This window comes from Coregonus clupeaformis, chromosome 6, assembly GCF_020615455.1.
Source record: "Coregonus clupeaformis isolate EN_2021a chromosome 6, ASM2061545v1, whole genome shotgun sequence".
Taxonomy (NCBI): Eukaryota; Metazoa; Chordata; class Actinopteri; order Salmoniformes; family Salmonidae; genus Coregonus; species Coregonus clupeaformis.
Window position 1 is genome coordinate 2,276,204 of NC_059197.1, and position 18,257 is coordinate 2,294,460.

General features: G+C 44.7%; 1 protein-coding gene across 4 annotated transcripts; it reads left to right on the forward strand.

The window, feature by feature from the left end:
- Window positions 1–5,983: 5,983 nt before the first annotated feature.
- Window positions 5,984–16,062, forward strand: LOC121567341. Of its 4 annotated transcripts, none has more exons than XR_006661137.1 (10): window positions 5,984–6,472; window positions 6,696–6,911; window positions 8,640–8,803; window positions 9,923–10,026; window positions 10,246–10,434; window positions 10,770–10,990; window positions 11,180–11,198; window positions 14,876–15,026; window positions 15,525–15,643; window positions 15,924–16,062. XR_006661137.1 is itself a non-coding variant. In XM_045220955.1 (6 exons), exons 1-5 carry the CDS (start codon window positions 10,010–10,012, stop codon window positions 15,580–15,582), a joined length of 636 nt encoding a protein of 211 aa, XP_045076890.1. In that variant the 5' UTR covers window positions 9,722–10,009; the 3' UTR covers window positions 15,583–15,643; window positions 15,924–16,062. The 4 variants fall into 4 exon arrangements, 2 of the variants coding, with proteins under 2 accessions (XP_045076890.1, XP_045076889.1); XR_006001100.2 differs by having other exon boundaries at window positions 10,841–10,990; XM_045220955.1 differs by lacking the exons at window positions 5,984–6,472; window positions 6,696–6,911; window positions 8,640–8,803; window positions 11,180–11,198 and having other exon boundaries at window positions 9,722–10,026.
- Window positions 16,063–18,257: the final 2,195 nt, after the last annotated feature.

Sequence of the window (18,257 nt, forward strand, 5' to 3'; positions counted from 1 at the left end):
CAAGAGTGTCACTACTGTCGAGAATTAGGTCATTGGAAAAATGAATGTCCGATTCTTAGGTCTAGGGGGTAAATTCAGTACAGGTGCTTATGGTAAATCGAGGCCTATAGCGTTAGCAGCGCCTGTTCCACATCAGTTCACTCCTGACGCATTGTCTCATGCCCAGAGCCATGTGAAGGGCTATATTGATCCCAGTATTTACCTTTTGTTACGGAGGGTTTTGTGTCTATGGTAGGAAGTAAGAACCTAGTGCCAGTAAAGATCCTAAGAGATACAGGTGCCTCTGAATCATTTGTGTTGGAATCTGTGTTACCCTTCTCTGCGGAGACTGATTCGGGGAATAGTGTTCTAATTAGGGGAATAGGTTTGAACACTCTGTCAGTTCCATTGCATAAACTGATGTTGGATTGTGGACTGGTGAAAGGTGAGGTTGTTGTGGGGGTGCGTCCTTCATTGCCTATTGAGGGTGTTGACGTGATCCTTGGAAATAACTTGGCTGGGGAGCGTGTGTGGCCTATCGTGTTTCCATCTTTAGCGGTTTCTACTAAGCCTTCAATTGTAGGGATTCCTGATGAGAGTGCGCAGAATTTCCCAGAGGTGTTTTCTGCGTGTGCAGTGACGCGTTCTATGATCCCTGATGACTTGGTCACGGAACTGGCTAACGAGAATACCATAAAGAAGTCTGTTACTGTTTTCCCTGTTATCCCGTTATCCGTATCCCGCTCCGATTTAATCGAGGCGCAACGGGCTGACCCTACATTAGAAGAGTTGCGGGACCAAATTGTGCCTGTAGAACAGTTGGGAGATGTCGCACAGGGCTATTTTCTCCAAGAGGAGGTCCTGATGAGGAAGTGGATGTCTCATGGTAGTTGTTTTCTGGGGGGAGGCGATTAGTCAGGTTGTGGTACCAGTTAGGCTTCGTGAGTTGGTGCTGACAACTTCTCACAACGACGTTGCTGGGCATATGGGTGTGAGAAAAACCTACAATCGCATATTACGACATTTTTTTGGCCAAGATTAAAGAGGGATGTTTCTGATTTCATCAAAACTTGTCACACCTGTCAATTAACTGGTAAACCTAATCAAGCTATTAAGCCGGTACCACTGTTCCCTATTCCTGTACTCAGTAAACCTTTTGAGTATTTGATTATTGACTGTGTTGGTCCTCTGCCTCGTTCTAGAAAGGGTAGTAATTATTTGTTGACTGTGATGTGTCAGACCACTAGGTTTCCTGTTGCCTACCCTCTCCGGTCTATCACGACTAAGGCTGTGTTAAAAGCTTTGACTCAGTTTCTCTCACTGTTTGGAATCCCTAAGGTCATTCAAAGTGATCAAGGATCTAATTTCACCTCTAATCTCTTTGGACAGGTTCTCCAACAACTCCATATTAAACACAACTTGTCTAGCGCTTATCATGCCCAAAGTCAAGGAGCACTGGAACGTTTCCATCAAACACTTAAGTCTTTGTTGAGAGCTTATTGTACTGAGATGGATAAGGATTGGGAGGAGGGGTTGCCTTGGTTACTGTTCGCTGCTAAGGAGGTTTCACAGGAGAGCACGGGTTTTAGCCCAAATGACCTAGTGTTTGGACATCGGGTGCGTGGGCTTTTATCTGTTCTCCAGGATGACTGGAAGTCTCCCGAGCCTCCTCAGTCCCTGTTATCATATGTGGGTGATTTTCGGCGACGCTTGTATGCCGCTGGTGAGATGGCTAAAGAGGAGCTATCATCTTCACAGGACAGGATGAAGAGCATATATGATCGCCGAGCTGAGCCTCATCACTTTAGTCCAGGTGATCAGGTTCTGGCTCTGCTGCCAATTGTTGGTTCTCCTTTTCAAGCCAAGTTTCAAGGTTCATATACAGTGGTGCGCCAGTACACTGAGCAAAATTATCTAGTTGCCACTCCAGAACGGAGGAAAGCACACCAACTGTGCCATGTAAATTTGTTAAAACCCTATTATGCACGTTCCTCTGAGACTGAACAGGGGGAGTCTACAGAGGACGGTAAGGCTGTTCTTTTGGCTGATATTGTTTATTCCCTGAGTTCTGGTCATGCTAGGTCTGTGCAGGAGCAGGAGGATGTTTCTGGTCCTGACGATTGCATACTGCAGGGTAGATTGAAAAATTCAGAGACACTGGAGATTGTAGATAGCCTTCTTACTCATCTACCTGTTGATGAGCGGAAAGAGAGGGTTGGTTTGATTCGGAGATTTCCAGGGTTGTTTTCGGATACACCTACACGTACAAACTTAATAGAACATGATATTGACATTGGAGATGCTGACCCCATTCGTCAACGGTTCTATAGAGTTTCTTCAGAGAAACTGCGTTGTCTGGATGCTGAGGTCAGGTACATGCTGGAGAGTAAAATAGCAGATCCTTCTTTCTCCAGTTGGGCTTCTCCCTGTATCTTGGGCAGTAAATCGGATGGAACAAATAGATTTTGTACGGACTACCGTAAGGTAAACGATGTCACTGGGCCGGATTCATTTCCTCTTCCTCGGATGGAGGACTGCGTTGGTCAAGTCGGCGCAGCTACGTTTGTGAGCAAATTTGACCTGTTAAAGGGGTATTGGCAGGTGCCACTGATGAGTAGGGCACGTGAAATCTCTGCCTTTATTACACCTTTTGGTCTGTACTCGTATTCGGTTATGAGTTTCGGACTGCGTAATGCGCCTGCCACTTTTCAGCGATTTATGAACAGGGTTGTCTCTGGTCTGGCCGGTTGCGCTGTTTATCTGGACGATGTAGTGATATATGCAGATGCTTGGGAGGAGCATCTGTCCCGTATTCAGGCCTTGTTCGGACGTCTGGCTGCGGGTCGCCTCACGATGAATTTGGCTGAATGTGAGTTTGCTCAGGCGACTGTTGTATACCTTGGAAAGGTGGTTGGGCAGGGTGACGTGCGCCCTGTTCATGAATATTGATGTGACCGACCATTGTTTGATTTTGTCATGTTCTATCTTTCCTGTTTGTCCCCTCCTAGTCTTGTGTTCTTCTTTCCTCTTAAAGGTTGCTTCCTGTGTAAAGGTTGCTGAGGTCTGGAGAGGAGGATGATGGGTGGGGCAAGTGGAGGTGTGAACATGTACAATTTGTCGGTTTGGGACGCAGGGGCTGGTACGTTGGTCCGGGGTCCTTGTTGGTCCCCGGTCTTATGGGGGGGTGTGACGACCCTCCCACTCTGTCTGCCGTATTCTCTCTTTGTTCTTGTTTCCTTGTTAGGATGCCGGTGGGCGGAGTTGGGAGGGTCGTCAGCTACATGGGAAACACCTGGGCCGGGTGTGTCCCAGGATAAATGGACCTCTTCCACATTCATTAGGGAGACTCTCTCCAGGCAGTTACTTTGATCTTGGTTGTGATATTTTTGAGGCCTTTTTGGGTTGTTTGCTTTGGCACTTTTTCAACACTTTTCCATATTACATTTATGCATGCAAACACTCACGTACACTACTGATTACTGATTACACACACCATTGTTATTTGATTTAGTTTACTTTAATTAATAAATATATACTTTGAGTACTCCTTGTCTCCACGTGTCTCCCTTTTGTTACGAACTTGAGCCGGTTCGTGACAATAAAAACAGGCTTGCTGTTTAATAACCATGTTGGATTAAAGTGTGTTTTATCGTAGAGCATACTAACAATGGACTGGATGAAACTCACTTCATCCACTACAAATGTATAGCATCAACCACAATATGTGTATGTCTGTCCTATATGTTTCTACTGTCCTGTAGGATCGGCCTACCCTCAGCCCTGTGACACTGGGTCCTACTGTGGTCAGACTGGTCTGGAAGCCCCCAGTGGCCTCTGTACCCCAGGCTACGTATGCTCCAGGGGTTCCAAGGCCCCTCACGCCTCACTCTGCCCCCCTGGACACTACTGCCCCCAGGGCACACCTCTCCCTCTACCCTGCCCCCCTGGAACCCTGAAGGGTAAGAAACAAAAACACTAGCCTGGTCCGAGATCTGTTTGTGCTGTATAGCCAACAACGACCTTAGGAGTTGCATATAGCACAAACAGATCTGGGACCAGGCTACAACAACACAGTTGCTTTACTGTTAATGAATCCTCTGGTTAGACTGTAAACTCAACTTCCAGACTCACATAAAGAATCTCCAATCCAAAGTTAAATCTAGAATCAGCTTCCTATTTCGCAACAAAGCCTCCTTCACTCATGCTGCCAAACATGCCCTCGTAAAACTGACTATCCTACCGATCCTTGACTTCGGCGATGTCATTTACAAAATAGCCTCCAACACTCTACTCAGCAAATTGGATGTAGTCTATCACAGTGCCATCCGTTTTGTCTCCAAAGCCCCATACACTACCCACCACTGTGACCTGTACGCTCTTGTTGGCTGGTCCTCACTACATGTCCGTCGTCAAACCCACTGGCTCCAGGCCATCTATAAATCACTGCTAGGCAAATCCCCGCCTTATCTTAGCTCATTGGTCACCATAGCAGCACCCACCCGTAGTCTGCGCTCCAGCAGGTATATCTCACTGGTCATTCCCAAAGCCAACACCTCCTTTGGCCGCCATTCCTTCCAGTTCTCTGCTGCCAATGACTGGAACGAATTGCAAAAATCTCTGAAGCTGGAGACTCTTATCTCCCTCAATAACTTTAAGCATCAGTTGTCAGAGCACCTTACCGATCACTGCACCTGTACACAGCCCATCTGAAATTAGCCCACCCAACTACCTCATCCCTATATTGTTATTTATTTTGCTCTTTTGCACCCCCAGTATCTCTATTTGCACATAATCTCTTGCACATCTAGCATTCCAGTGTTAATACTATTGTAATTATTCTGCACTATAGCCTATTTATTGCCTTACCTCCATAACTTGCTACATTTGCACACACTGTATATATATTTTCTGTTGTATTTCTGACTTTATGTTTTTTTACCCCATATGTAACTCTGTGTTGTTTTTATTGCACTACTTTGCTTTATCTTGGCCAGGTCGCAGTTGTAAATGAGAACCTGTTCTCAACTGGCTTACCTGGTTAAATAAAGGTGAAATAAAAAAAAATAAAAAAAATAAAAATGAATCCCTAGTTCAAATATTGACTATGATGATCATTACAGGATACTTAGAGATCTTTGAATATCCTGCAAGGATCCTATAGGTCATGATTCTGTGAAAGATTAGAGGTTAGGCCACCCCTTTTAGAAATCAGTTGCAAACTCAATCAGGAAGTACTGTACTAATCCTCATCAGTGTTGAAGAGTGACACTGTTGTGACACAACACTCAAACTCTTCCTAGTCAAGGTAAGCTTTTGGTTTGACTAATTTATTGCCACCGCCGGTGTAACTGCTAAACTGCTAACTAACTATACACTGTAAAGTTACTGCATGTCTGTAACGGGTTTACTAACGTGTTACTAGTAGTTCTATTAGCTTTGTTGACTATGACGTTACTTTAGCTAATAGGGTGACAACGATGTAGGCTGTGTGTAGCAGTTATAATATGGTTTGGCTTGGAAAGGTTTTTTCGCCTGGTCACATACAGCTGATGTGTTGTGCATTGAAGTCCACAAACGAAGGTAAAAGGTGAGAGGAGGAGAGCGCATAGGAATACAACGTGGCTGCTATGAATGTGAACTGTGTTTACGCTTGACCAGGGGTGTATTCATTCCGGTGATTCTGTTGAAAAACTTTTCTTAAACGGAAGCAAACAGAACAAAACGGGGATAAACATACCTGAATTTGTCCAATAGAAATAGACTAATGATTACACCTTAGATCAGCTAGATGCAGGCAAGAGTGTGCAAGGCGGTATTCAATGTGTCACTGTCTGTCACCTCAACATTTTCTCTTGACCTGTGTGCACCTACGTTGTAATCTTTCATTCATAGGCTAGGTTGTAGCAACCTCATGATGGGTATAGGGAAAATTTGAGTATCATGTAGTAGTCTAAACCTATCGATGTTACATTGAACTGGGTGAATGGAATATGAATCACAGTCATCAAATATGCTGTAATAGAAATAAGGCCATGCTCATAAAAAAAGAAAATGCCACTGACCGCCACTGATGCTGATGTCCTCACATACCCTGCTATCAAGTGTTTCTTATTGTACAAATTCAGATCGAACCTCCCCATTTCGGACCGTTTTCTTTCCTTTCATGCCTACTGAACGTGACCCTGATGTCCTTACATACGCCACTGGCTGTCACCCTGCTAGCTGTTTACTGGTGCTGTGGAATATGAAAACGTAGTTCATTTAAAAACATTCTCCCCCTGGCTACTATGACAGAGAGGTTGGTCACAATTGAATCTGTGTTTGGGAATGGGGCAATTAAAATCCTATTATATTCAATGTTCTATAACGCTCAGAAAATGTTATTTCTGTTATTTCTGATGTCGTAACTAGGCCATGGTCAGGTCTTGGCCGACTCTGCACCTCATCTCAGGAGCCCACTTTATGAACTTCAAAGGCGATATATGTCCCAAAGGTATGCATTGCCTGCTATGTGAACTCTTACACTCTAGTGGTTGCTTCTGTTTATGCCAATAGCCTTAAAAACTGTGCAACATAAAAACAGGCTTGCTGTTTAATAACCATGTTGGATTAAAGTGTGTTTTATCGTAGAGCATACTAACAATGGACTGGATGAAACTCACCTCATCCACTACAAATGTATAGCATCAACCACAATATGTGCATCTGTCCTATAGGTTTCTACTATCCTGTAGGATCGGCCTACCCTCAGCCCTGTGACACTGGGTCCTACTGTGGTCAGACTGGTCTGGATGCCCCCAGTGGCCTCTGTACCCCAGGCTACTTCTGCTCCAGGGGTTCCACAGCCCCTCACGCCTCACTCTGCCCCCCTGGACACTACTGCCCCCAGGGCACACCTCTCCCTCTACCCTGCCCCCCTGGAACCCTGAAGGGTAAGAAACAAAAACACTAACCTGGTCCGAGATCTGTTTGTGCTGTATAGCCAACAACGACCTTAGGAGTTGCATATAGCACAAACAGATCTGGGACCAGGCTACAACAACACTGTTGCTTTACTGTTAATGAATCCCTAGTTCAAATATTGACTATGATGATCATTACAGGATACTTAGAGATCTTTGAATATCCTGCAAGGATCCTATAGGTCATGATTCTGTGAAAGATTAGAGGATAGGCCACCCCTTTTAGAAATCAGCTGCAAACTCAATCAGGAAGTACTGTACTAATCCTCATCAGTGTTGAAGAGTGACACTGTTGTTGTTGTTGATGCTGATCAGTGGCGGTTCCTCAGAGGAGGAAGGGGAGGACCATCCTCCTCAGTGAATTTCATAAAAATTAGAATTTGAAAACATGTTGTTTTTTCTTTTCGTTATCATTTTTAGATAAAACTATACTAAATAAATTCACGTCACCAAATAATTTATTAAAACACACTGTTTTGCAATAAAGGTCTACAGTAGCCTCAACAGCACTCTGTAGGGTAGCACCATGGTGTAGCCGGAGGACAGCTAGCTTCCGTCCTCCTCTGGGTACATTGACTCCAATACAAAACCTAGGAGGCTCATGGTTCTCACCCCCTTCCATAGACTAGCACAGTAATTATGACAACTTCCGGAGGACGTCCTCCTACCTATCAGAACTCTTGCAGCATGAACTGACATGTTGTCCACCCAATCAAAGGATCAGAGAATTAATCTAGTACTGAAAGTATAAGCTACAGCTAGCTAGCCCTGCAGTGCATAAAATGTGGTGAGTAGGTGATTCAAAGAGAGAGAAAGACAATAGTTGATCAGTTTTGAACAAATTAATTTCTTCCAAAATGAAGGAGAAGCAAGAGAAAGACAGAGAGAGATTTCGTCATTTTTTCCACTTTCAGTTTCACTTACATAGCTAGCAAATGCAGCTAGCCAGTTTAGCCTACTCAAACACCCTGCTCAAACAGAGGGATGCTAAGTTAGCTAGCTGGCTATGACTATCCAACACAACACTCAAACTCTTCCAAGTCAAAGGTAAGCTTTTGGTTTGACTAATTTATTGCCACCGCCGGTGTAACTGCTAAACTGCTAACTAACTATACACTGTAAAGTTACTGCATGTCTGTAACGGGTTTACTAACGTGTTACTAGTAGTTCTATTAGCTTTGTTGACTATGACGTTACTTTAGCTAATAGGGTGACAACGATGTAGGCTGTGTGTAGCAGTTATAATATGGTTTGGCTTGGAAAGTTTTTTTCGCCTGGTCACATACAGCTGATGTGTTGTGCATTGAAGTCCACAAACGAAGGTAAAAGGTGAGAGGAGGAGAGCGCATAGGAATACAACGTGGCTGCTTTGAATGTGAACTGTGTTTACGCTTGACCAGGGGTGTATTCATTCCGGTGATTCTGTTGAAAAACGTTTCTTAAACGGAAGCAAACAGAACAAAACGGGGATAAATAGAAATAGACTAATGATTACACCCTAGATCAGCTAGATGCAGGCAAGAGTGTGCAAGGCGGCATTGAATGTGTCACTGTCTGTCACCTCAACATTTTCTCTTGACCTGTGTGCACCTACGTTGTAATCTTTCATTCATAGGCTAGGTTGTAGCAACCTCATTTCTGTCTGTGATCTGATTTTCTGATGCTGACTGACTGATCGGTGCCACTGTGTGTTGTTAGGTCGATCAGGCGGGTCCACAGTGGACGACTGCCAGCCTTACTGCGATCAGACAGGCTCGGCCGAGCCTAGCGGTCAGTGTGCTCCTGGCTACTACTGTCCAGGGGGACAGAGCACTGATAGACCATCGCAACATGTGTGTGGAGTTGGTTATTTCTGAGAGGAGGTTAGTGCCAATGTCCTCAGGGCTAATTTACGATATCCGTACTGTACTGGCATACCACTTAGAATGCATGTCCAATACATTGCTTCTTTGAAAATCTTATTCCACAGAAAACAGTTGCAACTTATATCATAATAATATCATACTATGTATTATAAGTCATATTACAAAGGAAATGTGTGTGCTGCTGGTCTTTCAGGGTAGTGTAAGAGCTAGCCTGTGCCCCGGGAAGCTACCAGCCTCATGAGGGTCAGCACCGATGTGAGATGTGTCTTTCTGGCTTCTACTGTCTTGAAGAAACTACATCTTATGATTTTCTCCCCCTTTTCTTTCCATACATTTTTTATTGATGTCTCGATAACAGAACCGGATAGACCCATCACATCATAGATAATCACACACACGCACATGTGAGTACGCAGACCCGCGAGCAACTGCGGCCGCTCATGATGAGTTCAAGTTGCCCATCCCTGCCCCAAACCAATCTCCAGGACCACAATCTTCTTCCAAACACTAACAGAAACACATCCAGGTCTAGAAGTGGCTGGAGCAGGGGCTGGGGGACTGCTAGCAAATCAAATCAAATGTTATTTGTCACATGCGCCGAATACAAGAGGTGTAGACCTTACCATGAAATGCTTACTTACAAGCTCTTAACCAACAATGCAGTTTTAAGAAAATTTAGTTATGAAAATACTAAATAAACTAAAGTAAAAAAAAGTAACACAATAAAATAATAATAACATAAGCATTAGCCATATATGAATGTGTGTAGGCCAGTGCTCTCCAACCCTGTTCATGGAGAGCTACCCTCCTGTAGGTTTTCGCTCCAACCCCAGTTGTAACCAACCTACTTTAGCTAATCAACCAGCTAATTATTAGATTCAGGTGCGCTAGATTAGGGTTGGAGCGAAAACCTACAGGAGGGTAGCTCTCAGATATACACAGATATACTGTATGCATTACCACCGACTAGGGTTTCAACATTCTGGTAAAACATATTTTTTTAGTTTCTAATGACATCATTTCCGTATCTAGTGCACTTCTTTTGACCAGAGCCAACGTAGTGCACTATATGGGGGTATAGGACGTCATTTGAGATGTACTCTCGTATGTCCACAGGGATGTTCTGTGCCCTCCCTGGGCTCTCCCAGAAAACGGGTCCTTGCCAGGCAGGATACCACTGTACTCCTGGTGCCATCACAACCAATGCTACTGAATACTAGGTGCCATTGTGGTAACATTGAATGAAGAGGCACAAACAGCTGTGGTCATCTTTTGATATGTTTGCTCTTTCTGTGCATGTCAAACACAAGTACCCTACAAGGGACATTTTACCACACCTTTATCATAAAACATCACAACTCCCCACAATGTGATGGGGAGTTGATCAAAATCAAACAGTATACAAGGAATGCATGTTTCTTCATTGTGTTGTTTTCCAGTGGAATTCTACCAGTAATAATCCACTACTGTCCAGCTGGCACTGGCTACCCTCTTCTGTGCCCACCGGGCTCTCTCTCCAGCTCCCCGGGACTGAGGGGCGTAGAGGAGTGCCAGCGTTGCCCCCCTTGGCACTTCTGTGACAGGCCTGAGCTGGTGCTGACCTTGGACGCCGCCCCGTGTAGCGCTGGGTAATATAAACACATGCTGCTCGTCTCCTAATGAGGAGCCCTCGGCTAATGCCTGACCAAAATGCAACTAAAACTGATACAATTTATGTCGTTAATCTTGCAGTTTATCTCTCTGTCTCAACTGACCTGGAAACAGTGGGAAGGAAACGACTCAGAAAATGCAGTTGTTATGCTCACTGACTTTCTAATCGTTGTGCTCATTGCTGTGAGAGAAATTAACAAAACAGACTCAAATCAGCCAATCGAGAGATACAGATTGAGCTAAGCATTTCCTGTCCATCTATTGTATATATCTACACTACAGTGTGTGGTTGACTCTTTCTCTCCTTATCTAGGTATGTGTGTCTAGGGGGTAGCTCCAGTGCCCACCCCTCTGATGGTCTCCATGGTTACCTGTGCCCCACAGGGCATCGCTGTCCTGTTGGCACAGCTTCAGAGGTACCCTGTGAGCCTGGCATCTACAGTCCTGCCCCTGGCGCCGCCCACTGCCTCATCTGCCCTAATGGCACCATGTGTCCCTCCTCTGCCACCCAAGAGCCCTCTCTCTGCCCTGCTGGTGATTATACAAATAATATTATAGAATGTAATATAACTATTACTTCTCAAATTAAATGTAGAAATTACATCTTAATGGGAAGTAATGAATTTGAATATAATTAATTATTTCATAGATTCACTAGTGTACTGTAAGTGAATGCACTTATTCACAGCAGGCATTTTCCGCTTCTCTCCTTTTCCCACCCAGGTCATTTCTGTCCTGCCGGGTGTGTGTTACCCCTGCCCTGTCCTGTTTGGACCCTCAGTGAACAGACAGGAGCCCCCTCCCCCTCTGCATGCAGGCCCTGCCCCTCTGTGCTCTACGCCAGCTCGCCTGGCACCTCACTATCACAAGCTCTAGTCAGACATTAGAATAGCAAAGAATAGATCTGTAGTAACAGTACTACACTCTTAGAAAAAAAAGGTGCGATCTACAACCTAAAAGGGTTCTTCAGCTTTCCCTATAGGAGAACCCTTTGAATAACTATTTTTGGTTCCAGGTAGAACCCTTTTCGATTCCATGTAGAACCCTTTCCACTGAGTGTTCTACATGGAACCCAAAAGGGTTCTGCCTGTAACCAAAAAGGATTCTATCTGGAACCAAAAAGGGTTCTCCTATGGGGACAGCTGAAGATCCCTTTTGGAAGCCTTTTTTGTAAGAGTGTATATACTGCGCAGGGTTCAACTCCGGACACTACTGTCTATTGTGGATGAAACATATGACCAATTGCTTGGTTGATAATTATTGTCCCCCACAATGAAATGGGGGGGGACTATGGATCTGTCTCCACCGCCCGTTCGTACGTACGTACATTAATACGTACGTTAGTCACACACTATATCTCAGACACCACTGACCCGATTTTGACGAAACTTGGGTGAATGACGCAATGAATTGAGGCTGTTCTAAGGGCAAAAGGGGGTGCAACTCAATATTAGGAAGGTATTCCTAATGTTTTGTACACTCAGTGTATATGCATCTCCTCATAACCTATAAGCTCGGCCCATTAAATTTTCCCCAATTTAGAATTTGAACAAGCATATTGCCTTATCCCGTTTGAGCTACATTCATGACATTTTGTACATACATGAATCTCCTCATGAGAAACACATTTTCCATAAGGCTCTATAAGCTCCGTCCATTCCCAAAAGGTGAAAATTTTTCGAGCGTATGTAGACTATCTATAGGCACTGTAATTACATACAGATACAGTTGAGAATTAATAATGTTGGTAATGCTGTAGTCTTAAAAAAAGTATGTATATATATATATAATGGGGGGGAAGGGGGGGGGGGGACTATGGATCTGTCCCGTACGTTCGTACGTACACTACATGATCAAAAGTATGTGGACACCTGCTCGTCGAACATCTCATTCCAAAATCATGGCCATTAATATGGAGTTGGACCCCCTTTGCTGCTATAACAGCCTCCATTCTTCTGGGAAGGCTTTCCACTAGATGTTGGAACATTTCTGCAGGGACTATGCATTGGGGCAGGTAGCGTTCTCCTGGCATCCGCCAAACCCAGATTAGTCCGTCAGACTGACAGATGGTGAAGCGTGATTCATCACTCCAGAAAACGCGTTTCCCCTGCTCCAGAGTCCAATGGCGGCGAGCTTTACACCACTCCAGCCGAAGCTTGGCATTGCGCATGGTGATCTTAGACTTGTGTGCAGCTACTCGGCCATGGAGGATAGACGATTTTGACGCACTACGTGCTTCAGCACTCGGCAGTCCCGTTCTGTGAGCTTGTGTGGCCTACCACTACACGGCTGAGCTGTTGTTGCTCCTAGATGTTTCCACTTCACAATAACAGCACTTACAGTTGACCAGGGAAGCTCTAGCAGGTCAGAAACTGCCAATGTTTTCTATAGATATTGCATTTTATAAACCTGTCAGCAACGGGTGTGGTTGAAATAGCCGAATCCACTAATTTGAAAGGGTGTCCACATACTTTTGTATATACAGTACCAGTCAAAGGTTTGGACACACCTACTCATTTAAGGGTTTTTCTTTATTTTTACTATTTTCTACATTGTAGAATAATAGTTAAGACATCAAAACTATGAAATAACACATATGGTATCATGTAGTAACCAAAAAAGTGTTAAACAAATCAAAGTATATTGTATATTTGTCACGCCCTGGCTCTGGGACTCTTATACGTTGAGCCAGGGTGTGTAGATTCTATGTGTTTGTGTTTCTATGTTAGGATCTAGTTCATGTGTATCTATGTTGGCCGGGGTGGTTCTCAATCAGAGGCAACGAGAATCAGCTGTTGCTTGTTGTCTCTGATTGGGAACCATACTTAGGCAGCCTGTTTGGCACAGTGTATTGTGGGATCTTGTTCCGTGTTGGTTTGTGTTTGTTACCAAGGACTTCACGTATCGTTTTGTTGTTTTTGTTCGTGTGGTGAATATAATAAAGTATGTTCGCATTCCACGCTGCGCATTGGTCTACGATCGTGACAATATTTGAGATTCTTCAAATAGCCACCCTTTGCCTTGATGACAGCTTTGCACACTCTTGGCATTCTCTCAACCAGCTTCACCTGGAATGCTTTTCCAACAGTCTTGAAGGAGTTCCCACATATGCTGAGCACATGTTGGCTGCTTTTCCTTCACTCTGCCGTCCGACTCATCCCAAACCATCTCAATTGGGTTGAGGTCGGGGGATTGTGTAGGCCAGGTCATCTGATGCAGCACTCCATCACTCTCCTACACATGCGGAGATCATCCATTTACCTACACCGCGTCTCACAAAGACACAGCGGTTGGAAACAAAAATCTCCAATTTGGACTCCAGACCAAAGGACACATTTCCACTGGTCTAATGTCCAATGTTCGTGTTTCTTGGCCCAAGCAGGTCTCTTCTTCATATTGGTGTCCTTTAGTAGTGGTTTCTTTGCAGCAATTCGACCATGAAGGCCTGATTCACACAGTCCCCTCTGAACAGTTGATGTTGAGATGTGTCTGTGACTTGAACTCTGTGAAGCATTTATTTGGGCTGCAATTTCTGAGGCTGGTAACTCTAATGAACTTATCCTCTGCAGCAGAGGTAACGCTGGGTCTTCCATTCCTGTGGTGGTCCTCATGAGAGCCAGTTTCATCATAGCGCTTGATGGTTTTTGCGACTGCACTTGAAGAAACTTTCAAAGTTCTTGAAATGTTCCGTATTGACTGACCTTCATGTCTTAAAGTAATGATTGACTGTTGTTTCTCTTTGCTTATTTGAGCTGTTCTTGCCATAACATGGACTTGGTCTTTTACCAAATAGGGCTATCTTCTCTATACCCCCATACCTTGTCACAACACAACTGATTGGCTCAAACGCATTAAGAAGGAAATAAATTCCACAAATTAACTTTTAAGAAGGCACACCTGTTAAGTGAAATGCATTCCAGGTGACTACCTCATGAAGCTGGTTGAGAGAATGCCAAGAGTGTACAAAGCTGTCATCAAGGCAAAGGGTGGCTATTTGAAGAATCTCAAATATAAAATATATTTTGATTTGTTTTTGGTTAGTACATGATTCCATATGTGTTATTTGATAGTTTTGATGTCTTCACTATTATTGTACAATGTAAAAATAAAGAAAAACCCTTGAATGAGTATGTGTAGACTTGTAGTGTATATTGTACGTTTGTACGTTCATAAGTTAGTCACACACGTTATCTCAGACACCACTTGGGTCTTGCCATGGAGATCTGACATTTACAAAATTACAGTCCTTGGGGGACAACATGTTTACTGTTGCCTTGTTTTATATTAACTCTGAATTTCTTGCACCGATTACTATTGACTAGATGTTATGCAAGGAACCAAGCAGGAGAAGCAGATCGGATAGAGTATAAAAGCAAACAGGTTGGTGTGATTGTGTGTGTGTTTGGTTGTTGTTACCAGGCCTATTTCTGCCAGCGTGGAGCGCCAGGTCCAGCTCCCCAGAGCTCAGCCATCTTTCCCAGGAACGGGCCCTGCCCCGTGGGCCACTATTGCCTGTCTGGGACCCTCTCCCCACTGCCGTGTCCTGCAGGCAGCATCCGAAACCACACCGGTACTTAGAGATACATCAACGTGATAAGGATTCTTGCTGGGATTCAAGCCAACACAGATTAACGACCTGTGTACTGCGATTCACTTTTAAGGGTGATTTATTCTTGAGCTGACATCCACGGTGACACAATCTCGGGGAACATCTGGGAATTGCCTTTGAAGGTCTATCGCAGTGTGCAGGTTGTTAATCTGCGTTGGTTTGAATCCTGGCCTTACTTAGTACTGTTTTTTTGTATTAGATACAGTTGATAACTGCACATTGGTTTAGTGTAAACTACGAAGTGCCGTTACAAATCAGATACACACCTATTTTTTAAACTCTTTCCTGATATCGGCATGTTCTGCTTTAGTGCTAAATGGCATGCATTTATCAGGAGTCAACAGTGATCTGAATGCTCACTGGCTCAAGGTGGAGCTATGCCTTTATTCAAAGATTTGATCTGAATAATGCTAAATTAATGTAAGCGTGTGAATGTCTTTTGTTACTGTTATCCAACAGGGGGGTTATCCATAGACAGCTGCTCCCCCTGTCCCCCCGGACACTACTGTTCCAGTGAGGGCCTCCCCCAGTGGCCTGTGTGCTGCTGGCTTCTACTGCCCATTTGACTTCTCCCTAAGGTGAGCCCTATCCTGCTCGCCTCACTCCTGTCCAATTGGACTACAGTAGAACCTCAAAGATTTTAACTTCGAAATGTATGGACTGACTGGTCAACTGAATGGTCAATATCAAACCGGAACATGTATTAAATATTTTCTATTGTGGTTTGATGTGTTTTTTGACATTGCAGCGTTCTGAACCCCACCATTCCCGACGTGTTCATATCTCTGAGGTCCTATAGTAATGAATAATAATGGTAATCGATAGGATTTAAAATGTTTTTTTTTTTGACTGTTATAGAAACAGGGATGACGAGATGACAGTAAGAGTAATGGATGCGGGGATGCAACCCCAGTCTCTGCACCATCGTACTACACTGGCTCTGACGCTCGTCGGATGTGGCAGGGCTTGAAAACTATTACAGACTACAAAGGGAAGCACAGCCGCGAGCTGCCCAGTGACACAAGCCTACCAGACGAGCTAAACCACTTCTATGCTCGCTTCGAGGCAAGCAACACTGAAGCATGCATGAGAGCACCAGCTGTTCCGGATGACTATGTGATCACGCTCTCCGTAGCCGATGTGAGTAAGACTTTTAAGCAGGTCAACATTCACAAGACCGCAGGGCCAGACGGAAAGGCTGGTCATTTCTCACATCAATACCATTATCCCAGAAACCCTAGACCCACTCCAATTTGCATACCACCCCAACAGATCCACAGATGATGCAATCTCTATTGCACTCCACACTGTCCTTTCCCACCTGGACAAGAGGAACACCTACGTGAGAATGCTATTCATTGACTACAGCTCAGCATTCAACACCATAGTGCCCTCTAAGCTCATCACTAAGCTAAGGATCCTGGGACTAAACACCTCCCTCTGCAACTGGATCCTGGACTTCCTGACGGGCCGCCCCCAGGTGGTAAGGGTAGGTAACAACACATCTGCCACACTGATCCTCAACACGGGGGCCCCTCAGGGGTGAGTGCTCAGTCCCCTCCTGTACTCTCTGTTCACCCATGACTGCATGGCCAGGCACGACTCCAACACCATCATTAAGTTTGCCGACGACACAACAGTGGTAGGCCTGATCACCGACAACGATGAGACAGCCTATAGGCAGGAGGTCAGAGACCTGGCCGTGTGGTGCCAGGACAACAACCTCTCCCTCAACGTGACCAAGACAAAGGAGATGATTGTGGACTACAGGAAAAAAAAGAGGACTGAGCACGCCCCCATTCTCATCGACGGGGCTGTAGTGGAACAGGTTGAGAGCTTCAAGTTCCTTGGTGTCCACATCACCAACGAACTATCATGGTCCAAACACACCAAGACAGTCGTGAAGAGGGCACGACAAAGCCTATTCCCCCTCAGGAGACTGAAAAGATTTGGCATGGGTCCTCAGATCCTCAAAAAATTCTACAGCTGCACCATCGAGAGCATCCTGACTGGTTGCATCACCACCTGGTATGGCAACTGCTTGGCCTCCGACCGCAAGGCACTACAGAGGGTAGTGCGTACGGCCCAGTACATCACTGGGGCCAAGCTTCCTGCCATCCAGGAACTCTATACCAGGCGGTGTCAGAGGAAGGCCCTCAAAATTGTCAAAGACTCCAGCCACCCTAGTCATAGACTGTTCTCTCTGCTACCGCACGGCAAGCGGTACCGGAGTGCCAAGTCTAGGTCCAAAAGACTTCTCAACAGCTTCCACCCCTAAGCCATAAGACTCCTGAACAGCTAATCATGGCTACCCGGACTATTTGCACTGCCCCCCCACCCCATCCTTTTTACGCTGCTGCTACTCTGTTAATTATTTATGCATAGTCACTTTAACTCTACCCACATGTACATATTACCTCAACTACCTCAACTAGCCGGTGCCCCCGCACATTGACTCTGCAACGGTACCCCCCTGTATATATAGCCTCCCTACTGTTACTTTATTTTACTTCTGCTCTTTTCTTTCTCAACACTTTTTTTGTTGTTGTTTTATTTTTACTTTTTTTGTTAAAAATAAATGCACTGTTGGTTAAGGGCTGTAAGTAAGCATTTCACTGTAATGTCTGCACCTGTTGTATTCGGTGCATGTGACCAATACAATTTGATTTGATTTGATTTGAAATCACTTTGACAAACTCAGCTCATCCGTTTAATATGTACAACAGCCACCAGAGAGAGAGTCCTAAATTGCTCCCTAATCCTCCATTTGGCCTAACCCTTCAATGTTTGCAAATCTATAAGTAACAATATGGTGATTCGCATATTAAAACCCTATCAAAATACACTGAGTGTACAAAACATTAGGAACTTCCCAATATTGAGTTGCACCCGCTTTTGCCCTCAGAACAGCCTCAATTTGTCGGGGCATGAACTCTACAAGGTGTCAAAAGCATTCCACAGGAATGCTGGCCGATGTTGACTCCAATGCTTCCCACAGTTGTGTCAGGTTGGCTGGATGTCTTTTTGGTGGTGGACCATTCTTGATATACACGGGAAACTGTTGAGCGCGGAAAAACCCAACAGCGTTGCAGTTCTTGACACACTCAAACTGGTGCTGCTGGCACCTACTACCATAACTTGTTCAAAGGCACTTAAATCTTTTGTCTTGCCCATTCACCTCTGAATGGCACA

Bases quoted from the DNA above. Each gene is read 5' to 3' on its own strand.
- LOC121567341 (XM_045220954.1), top strand. From the start codon at position 10,103: ATGTCAAACACAAGTACCCTACAAGGGACATTTTACCACACCTTTATC. The intron at 10,435-10,769 runs GTAATATAAACA...CTCCTTATCTAG, and splicing joins GCCGCCCCGTGTAGCGCTGG to GTATGTGTGTCTAGGGGGTA. The intron at 15,027-15,524 runs GTACTTAGAGAT...GTTATCCAACAG, and splicing joins CAGCATCCGAAACCACACCG to GGGGGTTATCCATAGACAGC.